Source organism: Drosophila grimshawi, unplaced genomic scaffold, assembly GCF_018153295.1.
Source record: "Drosophila grimshawi isolate 15287-2541.00 unplaced genomic scaffold, ASM1815329v1 contig_1367, whole genome shotgun sequence".
Taxonomy (NCBI): Eukaryota; Metazoa; Arthropoda; class Insecta; order Diptera; family Drosophilidae; genus Drosophila; species Drosophila grimshawi.
The window spans coordinates 5,466,638-5,491,856 of record NW_025062889.1 but is presented as its reverse complement, the minus strand read 5'-3'; the positions used below and the strand labels follow the sequence as shown (position 1 = coordinate 5,491,856).

The 25,219-nt window shown below is 33.1% G+C and overlaps 2 protein-coding genes across 7 annotated transcripts in view; both read right to left on the bottom strand.

Moving 5' to 3' along the window:
• Positions 1 to 1,502: 1,502 nt before the first annotated feature.
• The window catches only part of LOC6560487 (muscleblind-like protein 2), a 127,781-nt gene continuing 104,064 nt past the window's right edge, over positions 1,503 to 25,219 (bottom strand). For 2 of the 6 annotated variants that reach the window (XM_043214784.1, XM_043214786.1), the window contains 6 exons: positions 20,550 to 20,816; positions 18,526 to 18,567; positions 17,295 to 17,412; positions 6,086 to 6,147; positions 3,256 to 3,340; positions 1,504 to 2,596 (listed from right to left, as the gene is read on the bottom strand). In XM_043214784.1, coding sequence (XP_043070719.1) covers positions 1,659 to 2,596; positions 3,256 to 3,340; positions 6,086 to 6,147; positions 17,295 to 17,412; positions 18,526 to 18,567; positions 20,550 to 20,816 — 1,512 coding nt within the window. In that variant the 3' untranslated portion in view covers positions 1,504 to 1,658. Of the gene's footprint in view, positions 2,597 to 3,255; positions 3,341 to 6,085; positions 6,148 to 17,294; positions 17,413 to 18,525; positions 18,568 to 20,549; positions 20,817 to 25,219 lie in introns of all 6 variants that reach the window. The other 4 variants (XM_043214790.1, XM_043214792.1, XM_043214780.1 and 1 more) reach the window with 3 other exon arrangements.
• On the bottom strand, positions 14,084 to 17,057 carry LOC122322483 (transcription elongation regulator 1-like). Its single transcript, XM_043214794.1, has one exon. The coding sequence runs from the start codon at positions 16,329 to 16,331 to the stop codon at positions 15,417 to 15,419; it is 915 nt and encodes a 304-aa protein (XP_043070729.1). The 5' UTR covers positions 16,332 to 17,057; the 3' UTR covers positions 14,084 to 15,416.

Genomic DNA, 25,219 nt, shown 5'->3' with positions numbered 1-25,219 from the left:
AAGTATATATTAATATATTCTTGTATTATACGTGTATATACATAAATATATGCATATACATATGTTGTATATATAATAAGTAGGTTTTCCGTTTGTTATTATTGTAATTGTAATGTTCTGTGTAGTGTTGTGTAGTATATTATAATTAATTAATATGTATCAAAAATTAAATTTATAAACTGTAAATCAAAATCAGTATGAAATTTGTAAGACCATTTTGTTTATATATAATATATTTATATGTATTTTAATGGTGTTTACGCTTACAAATTTATTATAGGAAGTACGTACGTTAATTTTTGTTAAATTTTTGTTTTCAAAAATGTTTCATAATAGAATCCTTGTTTTTTTTTTGTTGTGTTTGTCTTTGTGTGTGTTGTGGCTGAGAGAGTGTTGTATGAAATGTTTTCTTTTAATAATATTTCATTTTACTAGAGATTTCAGCTAAATTAATAATACACTTTTAAAAAATTTAGTTTTCAGTGTTTTTAGTTTTAATTTTTTTTTTGTTTAGTTTTATTTTTAAGTTTTGTTTTTTTACTTATGCAAAAATGCTTACGTTTTAGATTTGATTATTCATTTAGTTTTGTTTTGATGCTTCTTCTGATTCATCTTTTTGCTGATGCATTTTCGATTTCGAATTGTGTTGTAATTTGTATATAAAAAAATTTTTTTTTTTACGTTTTATTTATTTTTTATTTTTGCTGTAGTTGCTGATTCGCTTGTTCGTTTATAAAATGTAAAAAAGGAATATGGTTTTTTTTTTATTAAAAAAAAATCCTTTTGAAATCGTTTGCCATTCGCAATTCTTTTTCTCCGTTTGTGTTTTTTATTCTTCTGTTTTGTAGTAAATCGTTGTTGCAAAAATAGGACGTGACTGTACTTACATATTTTGTTTGTTTGTTGTTTTTTCTTTTATTTTATTTTTTTGTATTTGTGGTTGCTGCTTAACTATGGCCTATGAATTTCTCTCGTTTTGATTAATTTTGACTATTTTCCATGTAATTTGTTTGTTTATTGTTAGGCTTATCGACTTCTAATATTAACACTCCTTACTAATGTTTATTTTCAGTGTTATTTTAATATAATTATTACTTATTTATTTTTGCATTGAAATATGGAACACTAGAGTTTAAAATAGTTTGTAACTAATTTTAATGCAACTGCGTTTTCCCATTCTGGTTTTAAATATTTTTTAATTTTATCAAGTTCAATTTTTAATTGCTATTTTTAATGTTTCTCATTTAACAACACTAAACATTTTAATTTGTTTTGTTTTTTTTTTTTTTTTTTTTCTTTTGGTTTGTGGTTTTCTAATGTTGTAGAGTTCGTCACTCAATGTTTACTCTTTATGTATGTCAATTACTATGTGTAAATCTGATGCTTACAACACGCTTATGTTAAAGTCTTGCTATACGTACGAAAAAGTTCTGTAGAGTTCTCAATATATAATATTTTTTTTTTTGCTTTTAGTTGTTTTTATGTTTTTTTTTTATTTATTTATTTTATTTTTCATTTTCCCCATAATATATATGTTTGCTCTTGTAAATAGTTCATACCAACCTTTAATTTGCATCAAAATTGTATTCGAATTTTATTTATTGTATATTATATGTGTATGTGTGAGTGTTGTTGTTGTTGGTGTTGGGGTTTGGTTTTTAGATGCAGGAAGATGGTGCGGCTATTGTGGCCGGTGTAACGGTGATTGTGGTGGCTGGGAGTGCAGCCACTGTGGTTGCCACCACCGGATACTGATGACCCACAAATGCGTGTTGCTGGTGGTGCAGCAGGCTGTGATGTTGCTGCTGATGATGATGTTGCTGCTGCTGTGGCGGCGGCTGTGTCGAGTACTTTAGCACATGTTGCTGAGGCAGCGAGATGAAGGGCGTTGCCTGAATAGGTATACAGTTGGCATTGTAATCGCTGCTGAGCACCAAAGTGGGCGTACCATCCGTATAATAGGCGGGTGCCTTGAGATATGCCGTTGCCGGTGCGGCAGCAGCAGCAGCAGCATATTGTTGCTGCGGTGTTGGCATTGTTGCTGTCGACGTGGTTGACAGCGTGGTGGCAGACGATAAAGTTGGCGATGTGGCTATGGAACAGGACGAGGATGAGGATGCCGACGAGGGGGAATACGGTGAGCTGCAGTGATAGGTAATGTGTTGTGGCTGTTGCTGCTGCTGATACATGTTGCTGGCGTGGTGTGTTGCTGCAGCGACAGCTGCTTTATTCGCGTTGCTGTGATAGTAATTGGTGTTATTGTTATTGGTGGTGTGATAACTGTATTGCTGCTGCTGCTGCTGTTGTTGTTGTTGGTGTTGTTGTGGATGCTGTTGCTGATGCTGATGCGGCTCTATAATGATCAAATTGTTGTTGCTGTTGTTGTTGTAGCCAGCTGCAACAGCTGCTGCCGTTGTTGTTGCCACCTGCTGCTGCTGCTGTTGATCGCCGGGATTGGTGATCATGGCAGCCATTATATTTGCCGGCGGCAAGACAATCGGTATATGATAGTATTTACATTGCTTGCGGCGACACTGACTGTTGGCATGATCCCGACAGACAGCAACACGTTGATCAATCACCTCGACCTTGTCATCTATGTATAGAAAAAACGGCGTAAAAATAAGGAAAATTCAATTAGTAAGTGATAAATAACAATTAAACATGAGGATTTTATGTATTAGATAAACAGTGAAAGCAATTATAAAAATAATTGTTTTTTTTTTTACTTATTTATTGTTGTTCAAAAGCAGCTTTCTAAGTGTAGCCAAAGTTTTTTAATTACTCTTTGAAAACTTGACTTAAATGTGAAGAATATTGAAAATGTATACTCGATTTATTTTGGATTTGGTGCAAATGAAAACGAACTTGAGTTCAGATCTTGATCTTGTAATTAGAATCCTATAACTTCTGCTCGAAATGTAATTATTTATCCAAAAATGTAATTCATCCAATTCAGGTATTATAATATTATTTTTAAGTGTATTTTTGTGTGTGTAATTTCTTGGAATTTGGTAAAACCTAAAGAAAAACAGAAAAAAAAACAAGAAAGATCATCAAATTAAAACTGTAGCCAATTGAGCAAAAATAATAACATAAAACATAGTGTTTTATCTCTCATCAACTACGAAACGTATAATGGAATTTGTCATTTAACAATTGCTATAAGAGAAAAGCACTAAAAGCAACAAAACTATATTACTAAAACTAATTGCTATTAACTAAAAACTAATAAACTTAAGCACATGCACTTACCTTCAGTTAAATGAACGAATCTACAATTTAACCGACTGCACATAGATCTATTAAAATCTTGGCACACCGGGAGGGTGTCCAGTAACTATATAGAATTGTTTGTGTTTATTCGCATAAACAACATGATATTTATTGTTTTGTTTTGTTTTTTTTTTCGGGTATGGCAGGATGCAAACGTTTTAAATAAACCAATTGACAAAATAATAATTAAATTTGGTTGTAGTTGAATATTTTTTTTCAGGGTGTTTGTTTTTTTTTTGGGGGGGTTTTTCGGTTTTCGTTTGAAAAAAAGAGAAGAGCAGAAAAAGAAAAGAAAAAGAGCACAAATTAGTTATATTCTTATTATAATTATATGATACACTAGAATTGTTAATGGTTATTATTTTTATTACGCTTGGTGTACATTTTCTTTCTTTTTTTTTCTCAATGTTAGTCGCTGTTTAATATAATAGGTAACAGGGTTGTTCACTTCATAATAGAGTACATTAATCGTATGTTTAACTAGTTTTGTTGACTTAAATAATCTTAAAGGCATTAGGATAATAAATTATAAAATGGCGGCGCAAATGAATTCAAAAATTCTCGTTTTAATATATGTTTTTGTGAATGAATCCTGAAAATGGATGTCGTGTATATAAGTTTATGTTCTAGAGTTTCTAGAGATGTGTTGTAGCGTGAAGTTCCGAGTCATTAACTTTATGGTATTATAAAAAAAAAAATATGTATAAATTTATTGATCTTGATTCGGAAAAACTTAAATGCTAAGCTTTAACATAAAGTTTGCCACAAAAGCTTTAGAGAATTATATAAATCAATGTGGAAATAAAACACCTTTAAAGCAGCAAGTATATTGGACAACTAAAACTTAGCTAACGGTATGGAGAAGCCAAGAAGCTTTCAAGCACAGCATATATAGAGATGCAGAGTGTAAGAGAGAGAGAGAGAGAGACAGAGTAGGAGAGCGAGAAAGAGCTATTGGTCTATAACACTCACTTTTTGATAAGGTTCAGAACGCGCCTTAGTTACGACATATATATATATATACTATATAAATATATATATATGCATTTATACGATATATATAATACAAGAAAAGATTTTGTCATTTTGATTGTTTGCTAAAGTTTTAGTGGGCTGTATAATGCAGTAACAGTTACATATCCTAATAGGCGGCACTAGAAATATAAGAAAAAGAGAGAAAAGAGAGAGAGAGAGAGAGAGAGAAAGAACGTAATACATACGCAAGGTTAATTTGTATACCATAAATAAGTCGCCTGTGATTATGATTTTTCAATATTTTCAAGGAAACAGTCAACAACAAATTTTTTTAATAGTTATAACAAAAAAAAATGCAAGAGACAAAAAACTAAATCAAATCATAAATATTGACTTTGAGTAGCGGGCAAAAGCTGCTAAGCTGAAACTGAAATTCAAAAGCTTTAAGGCTTACATACAGCGATCACTTTAAAAGCACACGAAAGCTGAAAGCTCAATTTTCTAGGTATGCGATACTATTTTTGATTAAGTATGAAGTAAAAAGTGTCTCTAAGCACACAAATTTTGGGTGGAAATGCAACACACATAAACAGAGAGAGAGAGAGAGAGAGCGAGAGCAAGAGAGTGTGTGTGTGTGTGAGAGAGAGAGAGAGATTGAAAGAGAAGGGGAGTATTGTAAACGTATAAGATTATAAATTTACTTGGCCGCTCTTTACCTAATTATGTAAAATGTGCCGTTCATTAGCATAGGACACTGAGTGTATAATACGCCCCGTTCCGGCTGGGCTGTTTGTAGGGTATATCAAATAGAGAGAACATTGATTACGGATTAGCCATGAGAAAGTACGTAGAGTTATGTGTCTATAAGGTGGTTACAATAAGTATTTAGTTTTGATTTTTTTTTTATATTATTTTTTTTTTTGGTTTCTATTTTAGCTTAATGCTTTTGCTGTTGTCTTCAGCAAATATTGACACCAGGTGTTTCGTGTGTGACTGTGTGTGTGTGTGCATTGGTGTGGATGTGGGTGTGTGGGTGTGTGTCTGTGTGTGTGTGTTGTGTGGTCGTGTCCCTGTGTGCGTATTGGGTCAGACAATTGTGCAAACAGCAGCTAACAGCTCTGACACTCAAAGGTGTGTCCATCTTGTATGTCCTAGGCGCTGACATCATCGCTGACAACGTTGGCAACGCCTTCAAAATGGCCGTCGACACTTGTTCATCGTTGTTGTTGTTGTTGCTGTTATTGTTGGCGTTGCTGTTGTCGTGGTCGTTGTCCCTTGGGGCGCGGCAGCGCATTTAATTTGATTAACCCAATTCACGCAGGGAGTGTTGATATGTGTGCCACTGTGTACCCTTCTTTAGCAAACAGGTTCCTAACATTTTGACATGATGTTGATCATATTTGCTTACAGTTCTTATAAATATTGGAGAAACTTTAACTAAAATCGGACTAGTTCATTACAAGGGTATCAGTGCAAGCCGAAAGCCGTTCTCTTTTAAATACCTTACTTTATATAGATATATATATGTAAAAATATACATTTAACAATGAATTTTGACACTTGACACTAGAATATTATAAAATACTTGCTGCTCTAATTGTGTTTTTATTTCTAAAAAAGATTTGAAACATAAAATTACAATTTGTATCACTAAAATGGATGTTTTCTTGCCTTTTGGAAACAGAACTTAGAACTAAAATTATCGATAATATGTTAAATATAAAATGAAAGCGCTCAGCACGCTAACATGCAGTAAAGCTTGTTGATGCATTAACATGCTGTTAACAGTATGTTAACATTTGGAAGCATTAATCCAGGGACTGTAAGACTGTACCTGTCCACTGGCATCGGTGTAGATGACACAGGAAGCATTTAGAGGTGGTATTTTAGTGTTTGCTATTTAATTAACAACAATCGATAGTCAGAAAGCCGGCAAAACATGCAATTTGCATTTGCGCGCCACATTAAATTTTAAATGATATATTTAGTGTACAAAATATGCGTGTGATGAATATGCGATTGCAAAGAGTAGAAAAATAGATGTGAACAAAAAATATATATTGATTGAGTTTTGTAGGTGGGGTTGTTTTTATTATTTTATTTTTGGTAATTGCAGTTTGTTCAATGTTGTTATCCCATGCAGCGTTTCATGTGTGTGTGTGTGTGTATTTAGTGTTTATTTGGTTTCAATATTTGGTTGCAATTTGCCATTTAAATCCCAATCCGTGCGAGTTGTTTTCGTTTTGTTTCATTCATCGAAAGTATAAAGTTTTTGTTGCATGCAAATTAAGTCATAATTTTTTTGTTTTTTGTTTTTTTTTTGGCACGTTTATGTTAGCATGTAAAAGGAAAAGAGTATGAAATTAGTAGAAATTAAGAATTTAAGTATATTATGCATGTATGTATATTGATAAATTGTGTTAAATAAAATATTAATTAGTTTGCTTTATATATTAAATGGCAGAGGCTTAACATAAGCTTATGTTGCATTTGCGATGCATCAAAAACTATGCGGTAAACATGTGTGAAGTATTCAAATAAATATTAATAAATATGCAACGCTAATAGCATATCAAAATAATTATATTTAAATGCTGATGGTTAAGCATTACTTAACGCCGTTTAAAAGCTACAAATCGTTGACTTTAATGTGAAATTTATTCTGTTTACACTTCCATATAACTTCTAGCCTATTCTTCAGCCCAACCCATACCATACTCTAATTTGGCACTCAACTGTGCCTTAATTACTTGTAAATTTAATTTTATGCAAATTTCACAGACGCCCAAACAAAAAACCACACAAAAACACGAGTTAATAAATGTAAATTAATGGCACACCCTGCGCCATGTACGCCCCTTTTTGTGTGCTGCAATTAAGCTTCACTTTTTTATGCTGTACTCATTTAAGACTCTTTTAACTTGTTGCTTGCTGACACATTAAAAAAAAACAAAACAAAACAAAAAAGAAAGTTGCGCCACAACTTTTTTGCTGAAAACTGACAATTTTTGCTACATCGCATATGCAAAATGCGGAAACGCACTTAAAACTAAAATAAACTATTTAAAATATATGCAATACATGAGTTTGTAAGCTGTAAGCATATTAGTAAAGTGTTGATAATTTGGGAAGCATCTATGTAAAAGCCATGTTAGCTGTTTAGCAAAGCTGTAAAAAAAAAACTTGTAATTATATTTGTATCAACGAAAAGCAGCGCGCAAAAGCCATTAAAGCATAAAAAGGCCAGCAACTGAAATAAGAAAGAATATGGCATCAAATAAATATATATATATAAATAAATCAGCTTTTTGGGGGGGGGGCAAACAAAAATGTAAATTATAAGTACAGCACACGGCAGCAAATATTGTATATTGAAGCGTATTTTTTGTATTTAAATTTGTTACTGGCGCAGCAGCTGTAATTAAAAAACAAACAGACAATATGTAATACGTATTTAAGTATTGGTTATAATTTCTATAAATATGAATATGTAGTTAGTTCAGTAAAGCGCTCGAGGCAAATTGCTCAGACAAGACACGCACACAAAAAAAAAAAACACAAAAATGTATATATTAAAAACATAAACAATGCGAATACTTACTACATTAAGTACATACAAACAAGCCTGCAAAGGTCGATCAAATATAAGTACAGAGATTTGTATATAATATATATAAATATATATATTTATAGTTCATATAGTTACGCTGCCTGGCATATGTGTGTGTGTGTGTGTGTGTGCGTATATATATGTATTTTTGTAGATGCGCGCTGAAAAGTAGGCTACGATTTTATTTATTTAATTCCGGCACATGTCATAAGTGAAGTAATACTTAAAACGCATCTGATGGGCAGCTCAAGTGTGTATGTGTGTGTGTGTGTGTGTTTGTATTTATATGTGTTGTGTATATGTGTATATGTGTGTGTGTGTGTGTGTGTAGTATGTGTTTATCTATTTAATTTTGTTCTTAAAGCTTTTGGCGTTGTTGCCTGTTAGGCATTCAAATTATATGGAATTTTCTGACGGCTAAATGGCTCAATGTGTTGATGTTGTTGTTGTTGTTGTTGCTGTTGTTGTTGTTTTCGTTGTGTGTGCATGTATTTGTTTTTTGGTTAACATATGTAGTTTCTTTTTGATCAGCATACAGTCATACATTTAATACTTTTGTGTAATCCTGCAGATACATAAAAAAGAAAGAACAAAACTGTGTGTTGCATATGGAAAAAGAAAAGGAGTCATGTTAATAACATTGCTTGCAACAGATTTACCAGAAAATTTGATCATGTTTGGCAACGTCAGTTAAAGAAAGCAGAGAGCACATTATTTATATTATATTTAATTTGATTAACTATACAGTAACAATAACAATAACAGAAAATTGTAGAAAAGGCACATTCATTTCCAAATGCATTAACAATTATGAATAAATTCATTTTATTTAAGGAATAACTCCCTCTTAACTTAAAGCAATAAGTTCTTATTGTTGATTAGCTAACAGTCTTGTTTTCAAGTACAGCTCTCTGATTTCTTTAGACTTTCGGCAAAACGAACTCAAAATAGCTACAAACCAAAACAAAAAAAAAACACATGATATATGTATACTTAGCGACTAATTACTAATATTTAACATAGGGTTGTTTTTTTGTTTTTTGAATAAGAGTATAAATACGTAAGTATATAACAGAAGCTCATTTGGGCAGTGCACCAGCTTACCTTAGAAGTGCGTTTTTAGCTTATACGAGTATTGTAGCTCATTTATTACCATCATACCACATGCCTGAGAAGCCAAATACGAGTATTTTAAACAAACGGTAATGTATTTAGCGGGTACTTCGCAATTTCAATCACAGTTAGCATGAGAGTGACAGCCAGACTTGCAACTTCAAATGTTGTCGTACGGGTTTTTTTTTTCTTTTTTGGGTTTTCATTTCTTTTTTGTTTTTGTTTCTTTTTTTTTTTTTTTTTTGATACTGATTTTTCGACTTGTTACTTGCTACGAAAAGTTCTTGTTTCATTGAGCACATGCTGAAAAATTACAATACAATACGCTCCAAAAGAAAATTGGAAAAAATGATAAGAGAGAACAGAACAACATGAGAGATATACGTAACAATTAGAAGAGAAGAACGTACTTCCCACTAGAGAAGGGCGATATACGAGTGTTACGTAACAGCAAAATATTTATATATGTATATATATATATAGATATATATATATATAGAGAGAGAGAGAGAGAGAGAGACAGACTTAGAAAGGCACAATAGAGTGGGGGACTTTTGAAAAGATTACTGCATTGTGTGTGAGTTTTTTAGTATTTTTGTGTGTGTGGAAACTCGATGGAAACTTTTGTAATGCATTCAAAGAAAGGCTAACAATTGCAAACTTCTCATCATAATAAATTTGATTTAGTATCATATGGTTTTACTTTTGTAATACTTTTGAAGTTGTGGTTCCTCCTTAGACGGAAATCATGCAAGAGGTTTGTTTGTGAGCATGACACGTCGGACATGAATTACTAAGGTGAGTACTGAGAGTTAGAGAATAGAAAAAAGTGTTACATGGATGAAAATTAAGACGGAGATTAAAAGAGAGCAAAATGTTAGCAAAATCAAAAATGACATGTTTTTAAAGCGTTTCTTTGATACATTACAAAAGCGCTTAACTCTAGAGTATATATATATATATATAGGCATATATATGTAATTATATTATGGTTCCATACACATAAACTAAGTCTTAAGTTTCATTAAAGCAATACAGTAATATTTTCAGTTACAAACAGAAAGAAACCATGAAGTACGAGTACTTTTTAGAGTACCAGCTCGAGCAAGCCAAGTGTGGAGAACGAGTACTACGAGTACTATCTGGGTGTATGTGTGTTTTTTATGTGTCTGTGTATATCGATTAGAAATTAAAGAGTCGAGCAGAGAGCACATTGATATACGTCTAACATATACCAGTGAATTTGGAAAAGCACATGGAAATCAAAAGAAAAATGTTGAAAAGCTTTCAAAATGAGCAGCAAAATAGAAAAAGGACTAAGATTAAACAAAAAATAATTATGTTCAGGGAATGTGAAACAAACACATTATGCAGGCAAATAATAATCTCATAAATAGCAAATTATAATACAAGAAAACATATTCAATATAAATGTTGGACAACGCACAGCAAAAACTTTTTGATATTAGTAGTGAGAAAGAGAGAGAGAGAGAGAGAGACATAGAGCGAGAGAGAGAAAATGTACGCAGAATATTATTAGTGTTAAGTTTGCCATTTAGCACTTTCCAGGTTTTGAGTTAAGTAAAAAAAGCAACAAGTTTTTACGGTTTTTACAATAAAACGTTTATATAATTTTCAATATATATTTTTGTTAATTTCTGTATTCTTCTCATTTTGTGTATTAGTTTTCTTGTTTTATTATTTTATAATAACGCATAGTTAATAAGACTAATTTTCTTTTCTTTTTTTTTTTTGTATAGCACATAGAACATATTCATCAAAGTGTTTGCTTGTATTGGTTGGTTTGTGTATAAGTTGTGTATAAATTAGATATATATATATATAAGTATATAGATTTCTTTTTATATTTTATTATCAAACAATTTTGTTTTTGTTCTCATATGTTTTTTTTTTTTTTTTGTTTATCAAATGTTACCAACTTAGATTTCTCTTTGCTCAACATACATGCAATTAGTTTACTTAGATACACTGAAATTTCTTGCTTGTTCACTTTTTTATTAATATTTTTTTTTTATATATATCTATAGTGTTAGCGCTAAGAAAAGAAAAAGAGAAATGCAAAATGAAAGTGAGACATCATTTTCGGATGCGATTTAAAGCCATACATTAGTTTAAAAATTGTTTGTTGATGTAAGTTGTATTCTTTTTTCTCAGTGTGGTGTTGTATGTTTTGCTTTTGTTTCACTTTAATGTTTGGTGTACTTTACAAAAACGGTGCATTTATTTTACTTCCTATGTTTTTTATTATTATTTTTTTTTTGGACTTTTCTCATCTACAAAATATAAGTTTCAAGTCTATTTTCAATTGTGGCTGTGCGCTTTCTACGCTACATGTTCTTTATTATTTGGACGGTACTGTTCTTGCTAACATATATTGGACTATGAATGGGCGCAAGATCTAAGGTAGTAACGACTGTACGGAGCTGCAAGGGCTCTAAAAATGTTCATACAAAATTGAACTTGGTTCGAAATCAGCCAAATAGTGAATATATTATGACTATATATCCCTTACATCATTTCGATGTGATCTTATTGTTTGTTGCACTGTTTACTCGCTGTTAACTTAATGTTGATGTCTAGAATTAGTTTGTGTGCTTGTTTTTTTTTCACTATTGAAGCGGAATTGAAAATTTTGTTTTTTTTTTAAATTGTGCAGTTGGCAATTAATGAAGATAAAAGAAAGCAAAAACATTTGTTTACGTGTAAAAATAATAATTATTATTAGTTCTAAGTCATATTTAGAGTATATAGTTTTGTTTTACTCTTGCAGGCTGCGTCGCGCGCTTTGAACATGCAGCTGTGAGGTGTGTTATGTGAATTTGTTGTTAATAATAATACTATAATTATTATTTGTTTTTTTTTTTAACTAGTATCGCATCTGCAAAACATGTTTGGCGCAGAGATCTCTAAGATTTTCTTCTTGATATTGATCAAACAGCAACAATTCTACAATGTTAACGAAAAACATACGACAGCTAGAGAACTGGACATACATAGATTATTAATATGTAATATACTTTTAGCAAGACAATTATCAATAGTTTGTTGTATTGTATTTTATGTTTTTTTTTTGGGTTTTTTTTTTTTGCTTGTCAGTTTGCATAGTTTTTGCATTTTAGTAAGCAACTTTCTTATCATTAGGTATGTAAGTATATCAGTAAGTAGTAAGCCTGCCACAAGTCAAGCAATAATAGTTTTATATGTATATAGGCATATTGTTTGTCAGATTTTACAGCTAATTTCTACCATTAGAACGAAATAGTATTTGGTTAGCGTACTCAGTTTTTGCTTGCCATTATATTCTAAGAGTTAAACATAGAGAGATACTGTTTTTCTTTTTCTTTTTTTTTTTTTTTGTAGGGCAATTAATATAAAGCGAAAAGTTTGGAAGCGTTTTACAGACACTCAGGCATATAGAGAGAATGGGTTGGTTTTTTTGTTGGACAGTTTGGGGTAAGGTTGTTGGGAGAGGTTGTTAGAGAGAGAGAGTAGGCAAAGGCAAAGGCTACACGAAGCTTGAACATAAAACTAAGGAGATAAAGCTAAGGAAAAGTGCTGCTCTGCCGAAAAGCGCGGCATGTGAAAATGCTTGGCATGGTGGCATATGTGGCGTATGTGGCATATGTGGCGTATGTGTCGTTGAGTGAGTTTTCTTTAAGAAAGGGTCTTAAATATATATATATATGTATATATATATATATGATAAATAAGTAAAATAAGTGTAGAAAGCGGCACAACAGAAAGAAAAAGAACAATATAATTGAATACCAAAAATAAATAAATACCAACACACAATAAAGTAGTTTTTGTTTCTGTTTCGTAAGGTTCAAACTATATATTTTAAAATATAAAACACACACGATATTTCCAAAAATAAACAATAATCAATGAACTATCGACAAACTAAATTAGAATTAGTGGCAAACATTAAATCGTCATTAAATATTAGAATTATTTTTTGTTGTTGTTGCTGATGTAACGTAAATTAAAACAAAATTTCACAGAGACTATAAGTACATATATATATATATGTATGTGTGTTTATGTATACGTATATCATAATAATAATAGTATTTAAGTGTTGTAATTGAACAACTTCGAGCGCCAGGAGCGTTAAAAAGATGTGGCTTAGACTTAAAAAGTGCGCAAGTCTGTGGCAAATTGTTTTTTTCTTCTCTTTTTTTTTTTTTAATATTTTTTTAAGTACATCCCTATTTTAAGGAGGAAACACATAAGAATATAAACGTAAAAGTAGCTACACTTAAGAAGGTATTGTATAATTGTCAGTACATAAATTATATAACGTAAAAAATTACATAGAAAAACATAAAGAAAATTACACGAGATCTAAGATTATAAAAACAAAGTTCTTTTGTCATCGATTTTATTTTATAAACATACATCTTGTATATCGTATATATATATATATATAGATAAGTTATATAAAAAAACATGTATAATACATCGAGAGCAAGAGATAGAGAGAGAGAGATAAGTATATATAGGAAAAAACAAAAAGTTTTACATAGTTTTGTTTTTTATTTGTCAACATAGGATTCAAATCTGAACATAACATTAATATTAATATAACATAACATAATTTTGATGGCTTAACAGTTTTGAATGTGATTTTAAGGTGTGGATGTATGTGTTTGTCTGTGTTAGAGCGAAACGCATATATAGAGAGACACGTGAGTTATGATTTGTGATATTTAAGATATTTTGACGTTGATATCGGTTTTGATTAGTAAGAGCGCTTTATAGCTAGAGAGTGTAAGAGTGTGTGTGTGTGTGTGTGAGTGTGTGTGAGTGTGTGTGAGTGTCGTGAGTGAGTAAGTGACAATGATAGCCAAACGATTTACAGATTAAACTTCGTCATAACTTCTTAAGAGTGTGGATTGGTTTGTAAGGTATTGGATTATTTGGGGGTGTTATTGATTGGGTGAGTATGTGTGCAAACAGCTAGAGTACATAGTGTTGATGTTTGTATATATATCGTAAGTATATATATTATTTAGCAGCATACAGCATGTTTTGTATTCTATATATATGTAGGTATATATATATATATGTATATATATGTTGGTATATTTAATAGGTATATTCTATAACTAGGCAATATATATATTCGTTACGCATGTTCGTTGCTCAACAATTTTAAACAATTAAAATTACAACAGCATTCACGATAGCTAACTAACTAGTAGCTAACTAGTGGAAGAGAGACAACTCTAGATAGAAACAGAGACAGACACGAATAATAGAAAGAGATAGCAACGATCGCTTGAATCGCAATTAAAAGCATTTCCAACAACAAGCGCAGACACAACTGTACCTAGCAGCAGCAGCAGCAAAATGGTTTTAGTTTAGTTTCTTTCTTTTCCGTCTTTCCGTCTTTATGGCATATATATATATATATGTATTTTATAGGAACGACCAACTGACTGACTTGTATGGGAGGCGAGAAGCTTTTTCTTGTGTGTGTATTTGTCGGTTTTTTTTTTATTTATTTTGTATTGTGCAAAGCTATCACAGTACTTTGTTTATACCAAGTTGCAGTTTTTCGTTACCAATTCCATTTCTGTTTTATCAGATCTTGTGTGTATATTTAAGTTAAAGGCTCTCACTATCGCTATCAAAAAGGAACTTAACTTAAAAACTATCTAATAAAAAAGTATCCGTTTTGTTTTTGTTTTTGTTTTTGCTTTAAAAGCATCGTTTCTTATGTAAGCCTATGCTATGAAAATGGCAACAGCTCAAGTCACAGTGAGGTTATGTTTTGTGTATACCTTTTTTGTTATTTTTTATGTTTGTTATTGCGTCTAATTAACAAAATAAAATTTCAATTTAAAAGACCTAAGAAAAATTTGATATACTACTGATTGCAAGCGCGGGCTTAAAAACTGCATTCGAGCATCGTTTTTTTTTTTTTTTTGTTGTTTTGTGTGTGTTAGTTTGCAAGGGAGGCAAGAGGATCGCTGGGCAAGTAGCTTTTAAGCAGATTATTATTGCACTCGATGAAAGCAAAGTGAAAGCTTTCAAAGTGTTTCGAAAAGCTGTGTGGCATAGGCAAAGCTTTAAGCACATTTTTACCAGACATTGCAAAAAAAGTAAAAAAAGAAAAACATCTTTCAAAAAATTGTTTTTTGTGTAAATTTCAGATTTGTCATGGTGCTGATTATTTGTCTTGTAAATTGATGACGCACTAAATGTAATATGCTAACTATACGAGACCCTAGAGTAATAAATTAAGTAAAAACTGAGGCACATAATCTTACGTCTTCGTTGTGTACTACAAGCTATATAGTTACGACTAAAAAATGACTGTACCAACCAGGCTCTATTTTTTAAGTACAGTTGCGTTCGAGTCTCTCTGTGTGTGTGTGTTTTTTTTTATTTTTCTCTTTTATATAGTGACTGCTTAGGAGGTTTTCATTTTCTTGTATGGGTTAAGGACCATGGCGCTGCTCTGTGCACCACCCTGTGCAGCAACTGCTGCAGCTGCAGCTGCAGCATACTGTTGAGCGGCAGCAGCTGCCTGACTGCTGGGCATGGCATAAGTTGCTTGTGCTGTCGGCTGTGCCGTCATCATGCCCGGATAAAAGTAGCCCTGAGCAGCAGCTGCTGCTGCAGCGGCAGCATATTGCTGTTGCTGCTGACTGGCAGCCATTTGCTGAGCGGTGCTGGGTGCACGCAGCAGCGAATAACCGGCAGCACTACCGGCACGAACCGGAGTACCGGGTGCAACAGGCGTTGACAGACCCGAGCTGTATTGGCGCAACTGCGCCTGAGCCTGGGCCTGAGCTTGAGCTTGCGCCTGAGCTTGTGCCTGAGCTTGAGCTTGTGCTTGGGCTTGGGCTTGAGCCTGCATTTGTATAATTTGTGCCATGGAAAGGGACTGTTGCTGTGTCGGCTGCTGTTGCTGTTGGGGTTGCGGCACCGGTTGCGGTACTGCTGTCATATAATTCTTGTTTAAAGTCATGCCCGTGTAGGCTGCCGCTGAGGCAGCGGTAACTGGCTTAGCCGCAGCACTGGCGACCTTTAAGGCGTAATTCTTCTGTGCCACCTCCTTGGCCAAGGCGGCAGGATCGGTATAGTAACTAGTTGCTGGCGTAAGCCTGCTGCTGCGGCATATGCCGCATAAGCTGCTGTGCATAAGCAGCCTGAGCCTGAGCTTGGGCCTGAGCGTGAGCCTGCGCTTGTGCCTGAGCTTGAGCAACCTGTTGTTGCTGCTGCTGATGTTGCTGTTGTGCTTGCACATAGCTATTCTGTACATTGCTGCTGGCCATGCTAACAATGGGCGTCGCATTTGTATAGCCACTATATAAATTAGCATAGCTGTAAGCGGGCATTGCGTAACTGAGACGCTGATATTGCGTCACAGAAGAGGCCGCTGTGGTGGCAACATTAGCGGGGGAGCAACTGTTGCTGTTGCTGGTGGGTGTGGGCAGAATGCCGCCATTGTGATAGCGCTGATATGCATCGGTGCCATTTTGTTTGGGCGCTGCATAGCTGCGAATGGGCATTGCCTGTGAGTAGGCAGGCGCAACAGCAATGGAATCGGCATCAACTGTTGCTGTTGCTGCTGCTGCTGCTGCACTGGCAGCAATTGTGTTGCTAGAATTGCTATGATTACTGTGATTGCTGCTGTTGCTATTGTTGCTATTCTCTGCATCGTTGGGCAGCTCATCGCCATTTAAGGATTTTAAATTGTTGTTAATATAGGGTATATAGTTGTTGTTGTCATTGCCATTATGTGGCAGAGTCAGGGTCTCACCCAGAAGCGAGGGGGGGCTAGCGCTACCATTTGTTGGGGGCGTGATGGATGTGTCATGTGTTGCTGTTGCCGCATCATTAGCTGTTGCAGTGTCTGCTGTTGCTGTAATTGTTTGTGTTGCATCACAATCGTTTGCAGTGTTTGTTGTTGATGTTGTGGTTGCTGTTGTTGTGTTTGTTTGTGTTGCTGTTGTTGTGTCATTATTATTATTTTCTGGATCATGATTGGCATCATAATCGTTAGCTAGCACTTGGTTATCATGATTATTATTATGATTAGTAGCTGTTGTTGTTGTTGTTATTGTTGTTGGTGTTGTTGTTGGTGTATTTGTATTTGTATTTGTATTTGTAATTGTATTTGTATCTGTATTGGTAGTCATAGCAGTTACAGTTACAGCATTATTATTATTATTACTGGCTGTTGTTGCTGCTGTTGTTGTTGTTGTTGTTATGGCGCTACTTATTGCAACATGTGGTTGTTGTTGTTGTTGTTGTAGTTGTTGTTGTTGTGGGGGATACTCACATGACACTGGCACGTAGGGCTGCATTAATTGTTGATAGGTTGTCGCACCGGGTTGATACACTGGAATGCCAGACTTTTCGGCAGCTGGACGTTTAAACGGTACCATGCCAGAGAATTGCTAAAGGACAACAAATAGATGACAAAAAAGAGGAAGAGAACAAAATGCAGTTGGATTAATAAACATGTTTACAAGAACTACAACTCATTTAGTATAAGTATATATATATGTGTGACTAGCTTAATTTGCACTCTAACCATACATATAGTATATATATAAATATATATATATATGTATATATATATAGAATAATGATATATATAAGTAGCTTACAAACGAGCTCAAGTGGGGAAATTTTGTTGTTTTTCTTTTTCAATTTATATATATTCTTTAGTTATAGTCATGAAACTTTTGCCAATGTGTGTTATCCAATAATAATCCGAAAATATTAAATTGAATCAAAAACAAAAGAAGTAAGAAAATAAAATGATTTAACTAAGGAAAATATTGTTCAATACTTTTGCAAATGGCAACGAAAACATATTTTTTTGCGTGCATTTATTTCATGAGCAAGCTTTTAATGTGCTTTATCGAGAAAAGCTACAAAAGCTTGGCTCCTCTAACGATTAAAGCATGTGATAGATATGGTGGTTATGTATGTGAGTGTGTGAGTGTGTGGAGGGAATTGTTACAGCAAAAATCAGCTAATTTCTTCAAATTAAACGAAACAGTCGCCAATATATATGTTTTTTTCTTGGTTGTACATATTGAGTTAATTTGCGTTTAAAGCTGGTTTAATGCTGAATCAATTTATTGAACCGATTGTGTGCAATTTTTTTAACCGATAAATTGTTGGCTTATATGTTTTAAATTTATGTTCTTTTTTAGTTTATATGAATTTTAGTTATTTTTGTGTATGTATTTTATAAATTTTGACTTGTATACATGCATTATTATTTAACAAACTCTTTTCAATTAATGAGCTGTATTTCTTGAAGTTGAAATTGAATTGAAACTAATTTGAGAACTTCTATTGAATGGTTTGCAGCAATAGTTAAGAAACACAGCTAATTAATATATCTTTTTAGTAATAGTGTTTGAGTTTTCTTTTGCAATAGTGTTTTTTTTTTCTTTCTTTATATATGTAGTATATTTTGTAATACTGGATGGATAGTTGTTCATTTTTTTTTTGTATGTTACGATTGATTGTTTCTATCTTTTGGAGGTACTTACGAAGTTTTCATAGTAAAATGAACCAACCGTTTTAACATCCATCTTTTTGGTAATTGTGCACATTTATGGTTATTATTTGTTATCATTATTGTTATATTTGTATTTTCATTTATGATCGCAATTCAGTATTAGTATTTGTTTCATTACAATGGTTTATTCATGATTAAAATTTGATGATTCGTATTTGTTGATTGATGAAATTTTTTGAAGTTGTTGTTGTTGTTGTTTTTTTTTTTTATATATTTCGGAATTGGGTTAGCAGACATTTGTTGTTGTTGTTGTTGTAGTAGTTGTTGTTGATCGATGATTTGGTACATTTAGATACATATACTCCGATATATGCGATAATTGATTTATTTTGAATTGTTGGCAACAAGTAACATAGAGAGACAGAAAATAAAAAAGTCGAATCGAAAACAAAAACGAAGAAGAGAGAGAACACAAATGAAATTAGTGAATATATTCAGCAGAAATATACAAAATACAAAAATGGTTTTTATATATGTATTAGCAATAAGTTAGATGTATATATATATATTTATACTTAGACGCTAGCGTGATGTGAATGAGTGATAAATCGTAAACCTAATCTCTAGGTTTAATATAATAATAAAAATACATACAATATAATACAATACAATACAATACAATACATAATAAGGTTAAGAGCAGACAGTTGGCCAAGACGTAAGGTTAAAACAAAATGCGCAGAAAGCCAAGCAAAATTTTTGGCTAACAAGCCGCAATCGGTATGTAGCAGCTAATTAACCTGGAAATGCACTTAAGCACTTAAGCAATTAAGCGGCGGCACCAGTTAAATGTACTAGCCGTAAATAAAAGAGCGAAAATAAAAGCCGGAAGAACCGTCGAAACCAGTTCGTCATGCAGAGCGTGTGTGTTTTCATTCTGGAGCTTTGCCAATTATCAGTTAAATCATTTTAATTAACACTTGCCCAGGCTGTCTATGTGTATGTGCGTGTGTGTAATATGTGTGTGTGTGTGTGTGTAAATGTGATTGTGATTTATCATACTCTAGCCTTAATTGTTGCCACATGCGGCACACGAAACACGGCAGCAACACAGACGGTGACTGCAAGATTGAAGCTGCTGATGGCGTTCCAATATACCCATCATGTGGTATTGATAAATTGATTAGTAATAGCATGTGAATGTGTATGGGGAGTGTTTGCTCTTTTGATGTGTCCTACAATTACTTCATTTGTAAATTGAATGGCTCACTGTCTAACTGACTAACTGAATAACCGACTGGGTAACTTGTCAGACTTGCCAGCATTGCTGATTATGAGCGCTAATTGATTGCACTCTTGTTGTGCATGAGATATTAGCCAGCAAATGAGTGGGTTAATGGTTGTGTGAATGTGTTAACTGCGGTTAAGTTGCCTCTGTTGAGATGACGATGCTTAATATTTGCAGAGTGTTTTGTGGTGCTGGGAATTCCATTAACATTTCGCTGAATTTTTTATAGCATACTTTGTTGAGGCTTCAATTTGTAATCATTTTTTGTCATTTATTGAAACTATTTGACTGCCCAAGTTAACTATAGAGCTAATGGTGTGTAAAATCCTAAGCTCACTGCATAAATCAAATCGTGATTAACTGATTAAAAAAATGAATAATTCTTTTTTTATATTTTTGAAAATTTCAATTAATTGAACACTTCAACGAATGCTATAAAAAATCGTCCTATTTACAGCAATTTTTTTTTTGTATGGCCTAAAATAATATTCGGTTGTACTTTATTCGCTGGTTCAGCGGTTCTCCCCATAATTTTTTTTCATTGCACAGTCGCCGCAGGAGAGCATGCACTAACAAATAAATCGTGTAGCAATGGAAAATAAAAAAATAAAATAAATAACACAGAAAAATACTCTTTAACTCAATCAAAAACGAATGAGCAGGAAATTAAACAATAATAGTAAATAAAATCAGAAACGAAATGCAACAGAACGATTAAAAAAAGGAAAAAAAAATGTGTTGAAAAAGAAAGAAATTAAACAAAATACCAGTGGAAACATTTCAGGATCCGCTGACCGCTTCTTGCCCATTTCCAGTGTTTGATGATGGCCCATGACAGCAGCGGCAGCGGCGGCGGCGGCAGCAGCGGCGGCAGCGGCAGCGTTGTTTGTTGTTGCTGTTGTTGGTGTTGTTGCGCCAGCAGCGACGCCGCCGGCCGTTGGGATGGTGTTGCTGTTGTTGTGGAGGTGGTTCTGCAGTTGTTGCTGCTGTTGTTGTTGTTGCTGATGTTGTTGGTGTGCCGTAAGAGGTGAGCTCTGTGTAGTGTGTAGTGTATAGTGTGTGTGTGTGTATGTGTGTGTGTGTGTGCGTACATGTGTGTGTGTATTGGTTATGTGCATTATTTTTGTCAAGTTTGCAAAACAAAAAAAGACAGTTGAAATCAAAGTTCAAATGTTGCCCAGAGAATCAATTAAATCAAATTTATAGAAATTTTTTTTTAACAAGCATTTAAATTATGTGTCCATTAAATATGGATGAATTCCATTTGAATTATTCAAGCAGCGTTGGTGTTGGCATATTTAATAAATATGCACATTTTTTGTGGTCATTGTTTTTGTTGCATTTTTGCATAAATTAATCAAATATTTTGTGTTTCATGTGTTGTACGTAGTTTGTTGTTGTTGTTGTTGTGCGTGATTTGTGCATTTGTAAACGTTATATGTATGGTTGTTTGTGCGTGTGTGTGTGTGCGTGTGTGCGTGTGTGTGTGTGTGTGTGCGTGTGTGTAGATACCATCCATCGAAGAAGCAATTACAGTGTGGCACAGGCGAACAGATGAAATAATAGTAGAAGAGTACGAGTGTTTTTTGTTTGATAAGTAAAATAATAGTTAAAACAAAATCATAAAATCAAATAGAATTTAAAAGTTGTTCTTTTTCTGTTAAAAGATAAAGTAGATCTAAATTTAAGAAAATTATTTAAGTTTTTGGAATTTAATTACTTATTTTGGTTTTTAAATTTTAAAGACCTAAGAAATGTTTTTTTTTTTTTTAATGTTTTCCATTTTGGAATCAAATTAAATATATACAAATTGATTTTCTGTTAAAAAGCAATTGTTAATAAAAAGCTCAAAAGCGTATATTATAAATATAAATATTATATTTAATTTATAAGTAAATAATTCATTTGTAGAAGCTTGCATAAGCCAGCAGCAAAAGCTTTATAATTAAAATTAAACCCATCTTATAATATTCTAATGTATAGATATTCTAATGTATTGTATCAGCTTAAAATCTAACTTAGAAATCATAAGAATAATTATTGTTGAACGAAAGAATTAAGATTTTTATGATCTAATAATCAGTTGCCAATATAGTTATTAATTTTACGCTGTATTTAAATTGGATGAATGTAACAAAAATTGATTTGAGTACACACACATATTCGCATTTTCGTCGTTCAGTTGAGCCGCAAAAGTACTTAGAAACCAATTCGATACCTAATACCGATCGAGATACCTACCTACCGATGCATCGTTGCTTCTGCTTCTCACATAAATACTCGTTTATAAATGTCAACTAAAGCCATAAATCAATATTAAAAAAATAACACATAAACATGGGACAACATTTCGTAGAGTATGCGAGAAATTCATATACATTTTGGAGCAGTGGAGTTCAACGTTAATATGTTTAACACCGCAATTTACACAAAATGTTAACCTGAGTTGGGTCTCTGTGTGTGTTTTTTTTTTCCTTCTTTCATTTCTTTTTTTTTTTTTTTTTGTTGACCTGTGCTAATAACCAAGAACCCTCCCATAAAAATAATATAAAACATAACAGATCTTAACATACATTTAGAGTGGACACACGCCAGTCAACTCGAAAGAGTGCAAATAAAAAAATTTGCATTTAAATGGAGTCTCATAGGGAGAAGGTTTCGTGTCATTTTATTTATATTTTTTTTTTTTTCGTTGGTTGGGTTTTATTTTATTTTTTTTTTTTTGGGTTCTGTTATTGTGGTAGCTCAGGTTGCTGTGCCAGTTGCTGTTTCAGTTGCTCCCTTTAGCAGAGAACTGTTTCATGTCACCGCCAATGAATGCTATAAATGGATTAATTCGCTTGGGCAGGGCGATATGTGGTCTGTCTATGTGTGTGCTTGTGTGTGTACACCGAGTAGTTTGTGCGTGTGAGTTGTGTGCAGTGCCGGTTTTTTTTTTTTTTTTTTGGATCAACAGTGACTAGTAAAAAATGGGGAGAACGTTTGTGGTGTTGGCCAAGTCGCAGTCAGAATACGCTTTAAACTCTTTCAGATGCTTTTCAACATATGGTTTAAGTCTACCCTTCGTATAAATTACAGCTTGCAAGTATTTTAAATAGATAGGCATAAATTAATTTATTTTGCTTACTTTTCGGACCACCATTTAATTAGATCATCTTAAGTCTTACTCTCTGAGGCGCATGTACTTTTTCTGAGCCTTACATTTGGCTAGAATTGTGTGATAATTTATTTACTTTAGTCCAATAACTATGCAGGTTAAGCGCATAAGTAGTTCAGTCAATTTATATTTTATATGAAACCAAGTCGATCAAATAATCGTAATACCCCAAGGATCAGACACTATAGTCGTAAAGATTGTCAACTGAAAACAGTCGCTGGTCCGTTGTCGGTTTTCCGTTGCCGCTGGACAATTCATTGGCATGGAAATCTCTGCTTTTAGTTAATTTTCCGGTTCAAACGTTATCCTGCCGACTAATCCGTGTCGTCGTTCAGTGCGTCCTGCCAGGCAAACTGCCTGCCTGCCTGTACAGGTTGACATTTACATTTTTGGAAGCGGCAAAAAAAAAAACAAAAAAATGAAGAAAGGAAGCCTCACAGCGGGTCATGTCCTGCAGCCTGCTGGCAGCTACTTTTTGTGCTGCTGCGCTGCCCTCATGTCACGCTTACATGAGGATTATAGTTTGGGGTTGGTCCATAGTCATTTGTGTCAGGGCAGGATGGCAGGATGGCAGGATGCGAGGCACAGTTCGAACTGTAGCTTTGATTCGACAGTTGACATATATGGCTAATATTTCTTTTATATTTGTGACTTTTATTGGGGTTTCATTTAATTCGGGGAGGGACGCACAAAATGTAAAAAAATAAGTAAGAAATTAAATAAAACAAATAAATAATAATTTATGTTGATCAACACAAAATATGACAACAACTCAAATTTGTATTGCTTCAGAGGAATTTATGTGTGTGATTTACTGGGCGTATGCATAATATTTGTGTTTCTTTTTTTATCTTATAGCAAGGCTCAGCGTCTGTGTTTTTGTGGTTTATGTTGTTCCTGTTGTACTTTGTTGATGTTGTGGTGAGAACTTTATATGTATTAACTTGGGTATTGAATATAATAAGTAAACTAACAACATTTAATAAAGATTTTGATTTAGATATAATTACGAGTACATATTATAAACTTAGGTTTTCGGGGACTGCACATTAAAGTTTAGGGTTGGATAATACCAGAGTTGAATTAATAAATATTTATCATATTTTTTTCCACTCGCTGAGAGCATGCATAAATATCCCGAACGATAATACAGTTGGTATATATATATATTTATATACATATAATTACTGGAAATATACATGTATAGTATTTTGTCTAGGAACAGTTTCTAAAGGAGATTTCGAGTATAAAAAATATAATAATTGTGTGTGGACCAGTAACAGCGAGATATGATAATGATTAATATTAATAGTTACAGCTAGTTTTTAAATTGGTGGATTTGAGGGGAAGATTTGTATAACTTGATATTTATGTTTAAAATAATTATGGAATAATTCATAGCAGCGCTGCATCGGGCGTAAGTTAAGGGTAGAATTTCTTGTAGAACTCATATCATAGAGCATGATTTCATATCCCTGATTCGAGATCAAATTAAGATAATTTTTCGAACATTTTTGTTACATTAACTTTTGTGTAGACTTTATGCGAAGAAAACTCAAGATTGGAAAATATATTTGACAAAGAAAGAATAAACCGAAATCTTGGATACTGTTGACATTTTTGATATAAAGCAAAAAGTTGCATAATGTAGAAAAATGTTAACTAAATTTTGATTTTATTATATTATAAAAATACCAAAGACGAAAAGAAGTTGTACAAAGAGGCGCTAAAGAAAGCTATTTAATGTAGTTTAAGGTAATTTGCTATATAAATTAAATTATTGCTAATATGAATTATATGTAGGTGTGAACAATTAGCCAAAAGCTAAAGGCGCAAACAGGGCAACACTTAACGAACGATTTAATAACAAAATCGGTATTTTTATATGCATTTAAAACGATCAGGTGCAAAAAGATACATTACATTACATTAAACGCACAGACACACACACGCATATATAGGAAAATATTTAAGTATGTATTTTAATTTTAATTTTGTTTTTTTTTTTTTTTTTTTTTGCCGTAGCTCATAATCACATTAAGCCTGGGCCCATCAATAAAATTATGCGCTGCCCTGGTGCGTGCGAATGCGTGTGTGCATGCGTGTGTGTGATTGTGTGTGTGTGAAAGAGGCAGAGATATTCAGGCGAGAGAATGAGAGGTGCAATTTCAAAGGACAATTTGATACAATAATCACGTTTGTCGTGCCTGGTGTGGGGCTCGATTGAATTACGCCTAAAATGCTGCAACAATTTTTCACTTTATGCGATATTATGCTGCA

What these genes read in the sequence shown, in the direction of transcription:
- LOC122322483 (XM_043214794.1), bottom strand. Translation starts at nt 16,331, where the DNA reads ATGCTAATTTATATAGTGGCTATACAAATGCGACGCCCATTGTTAGCA.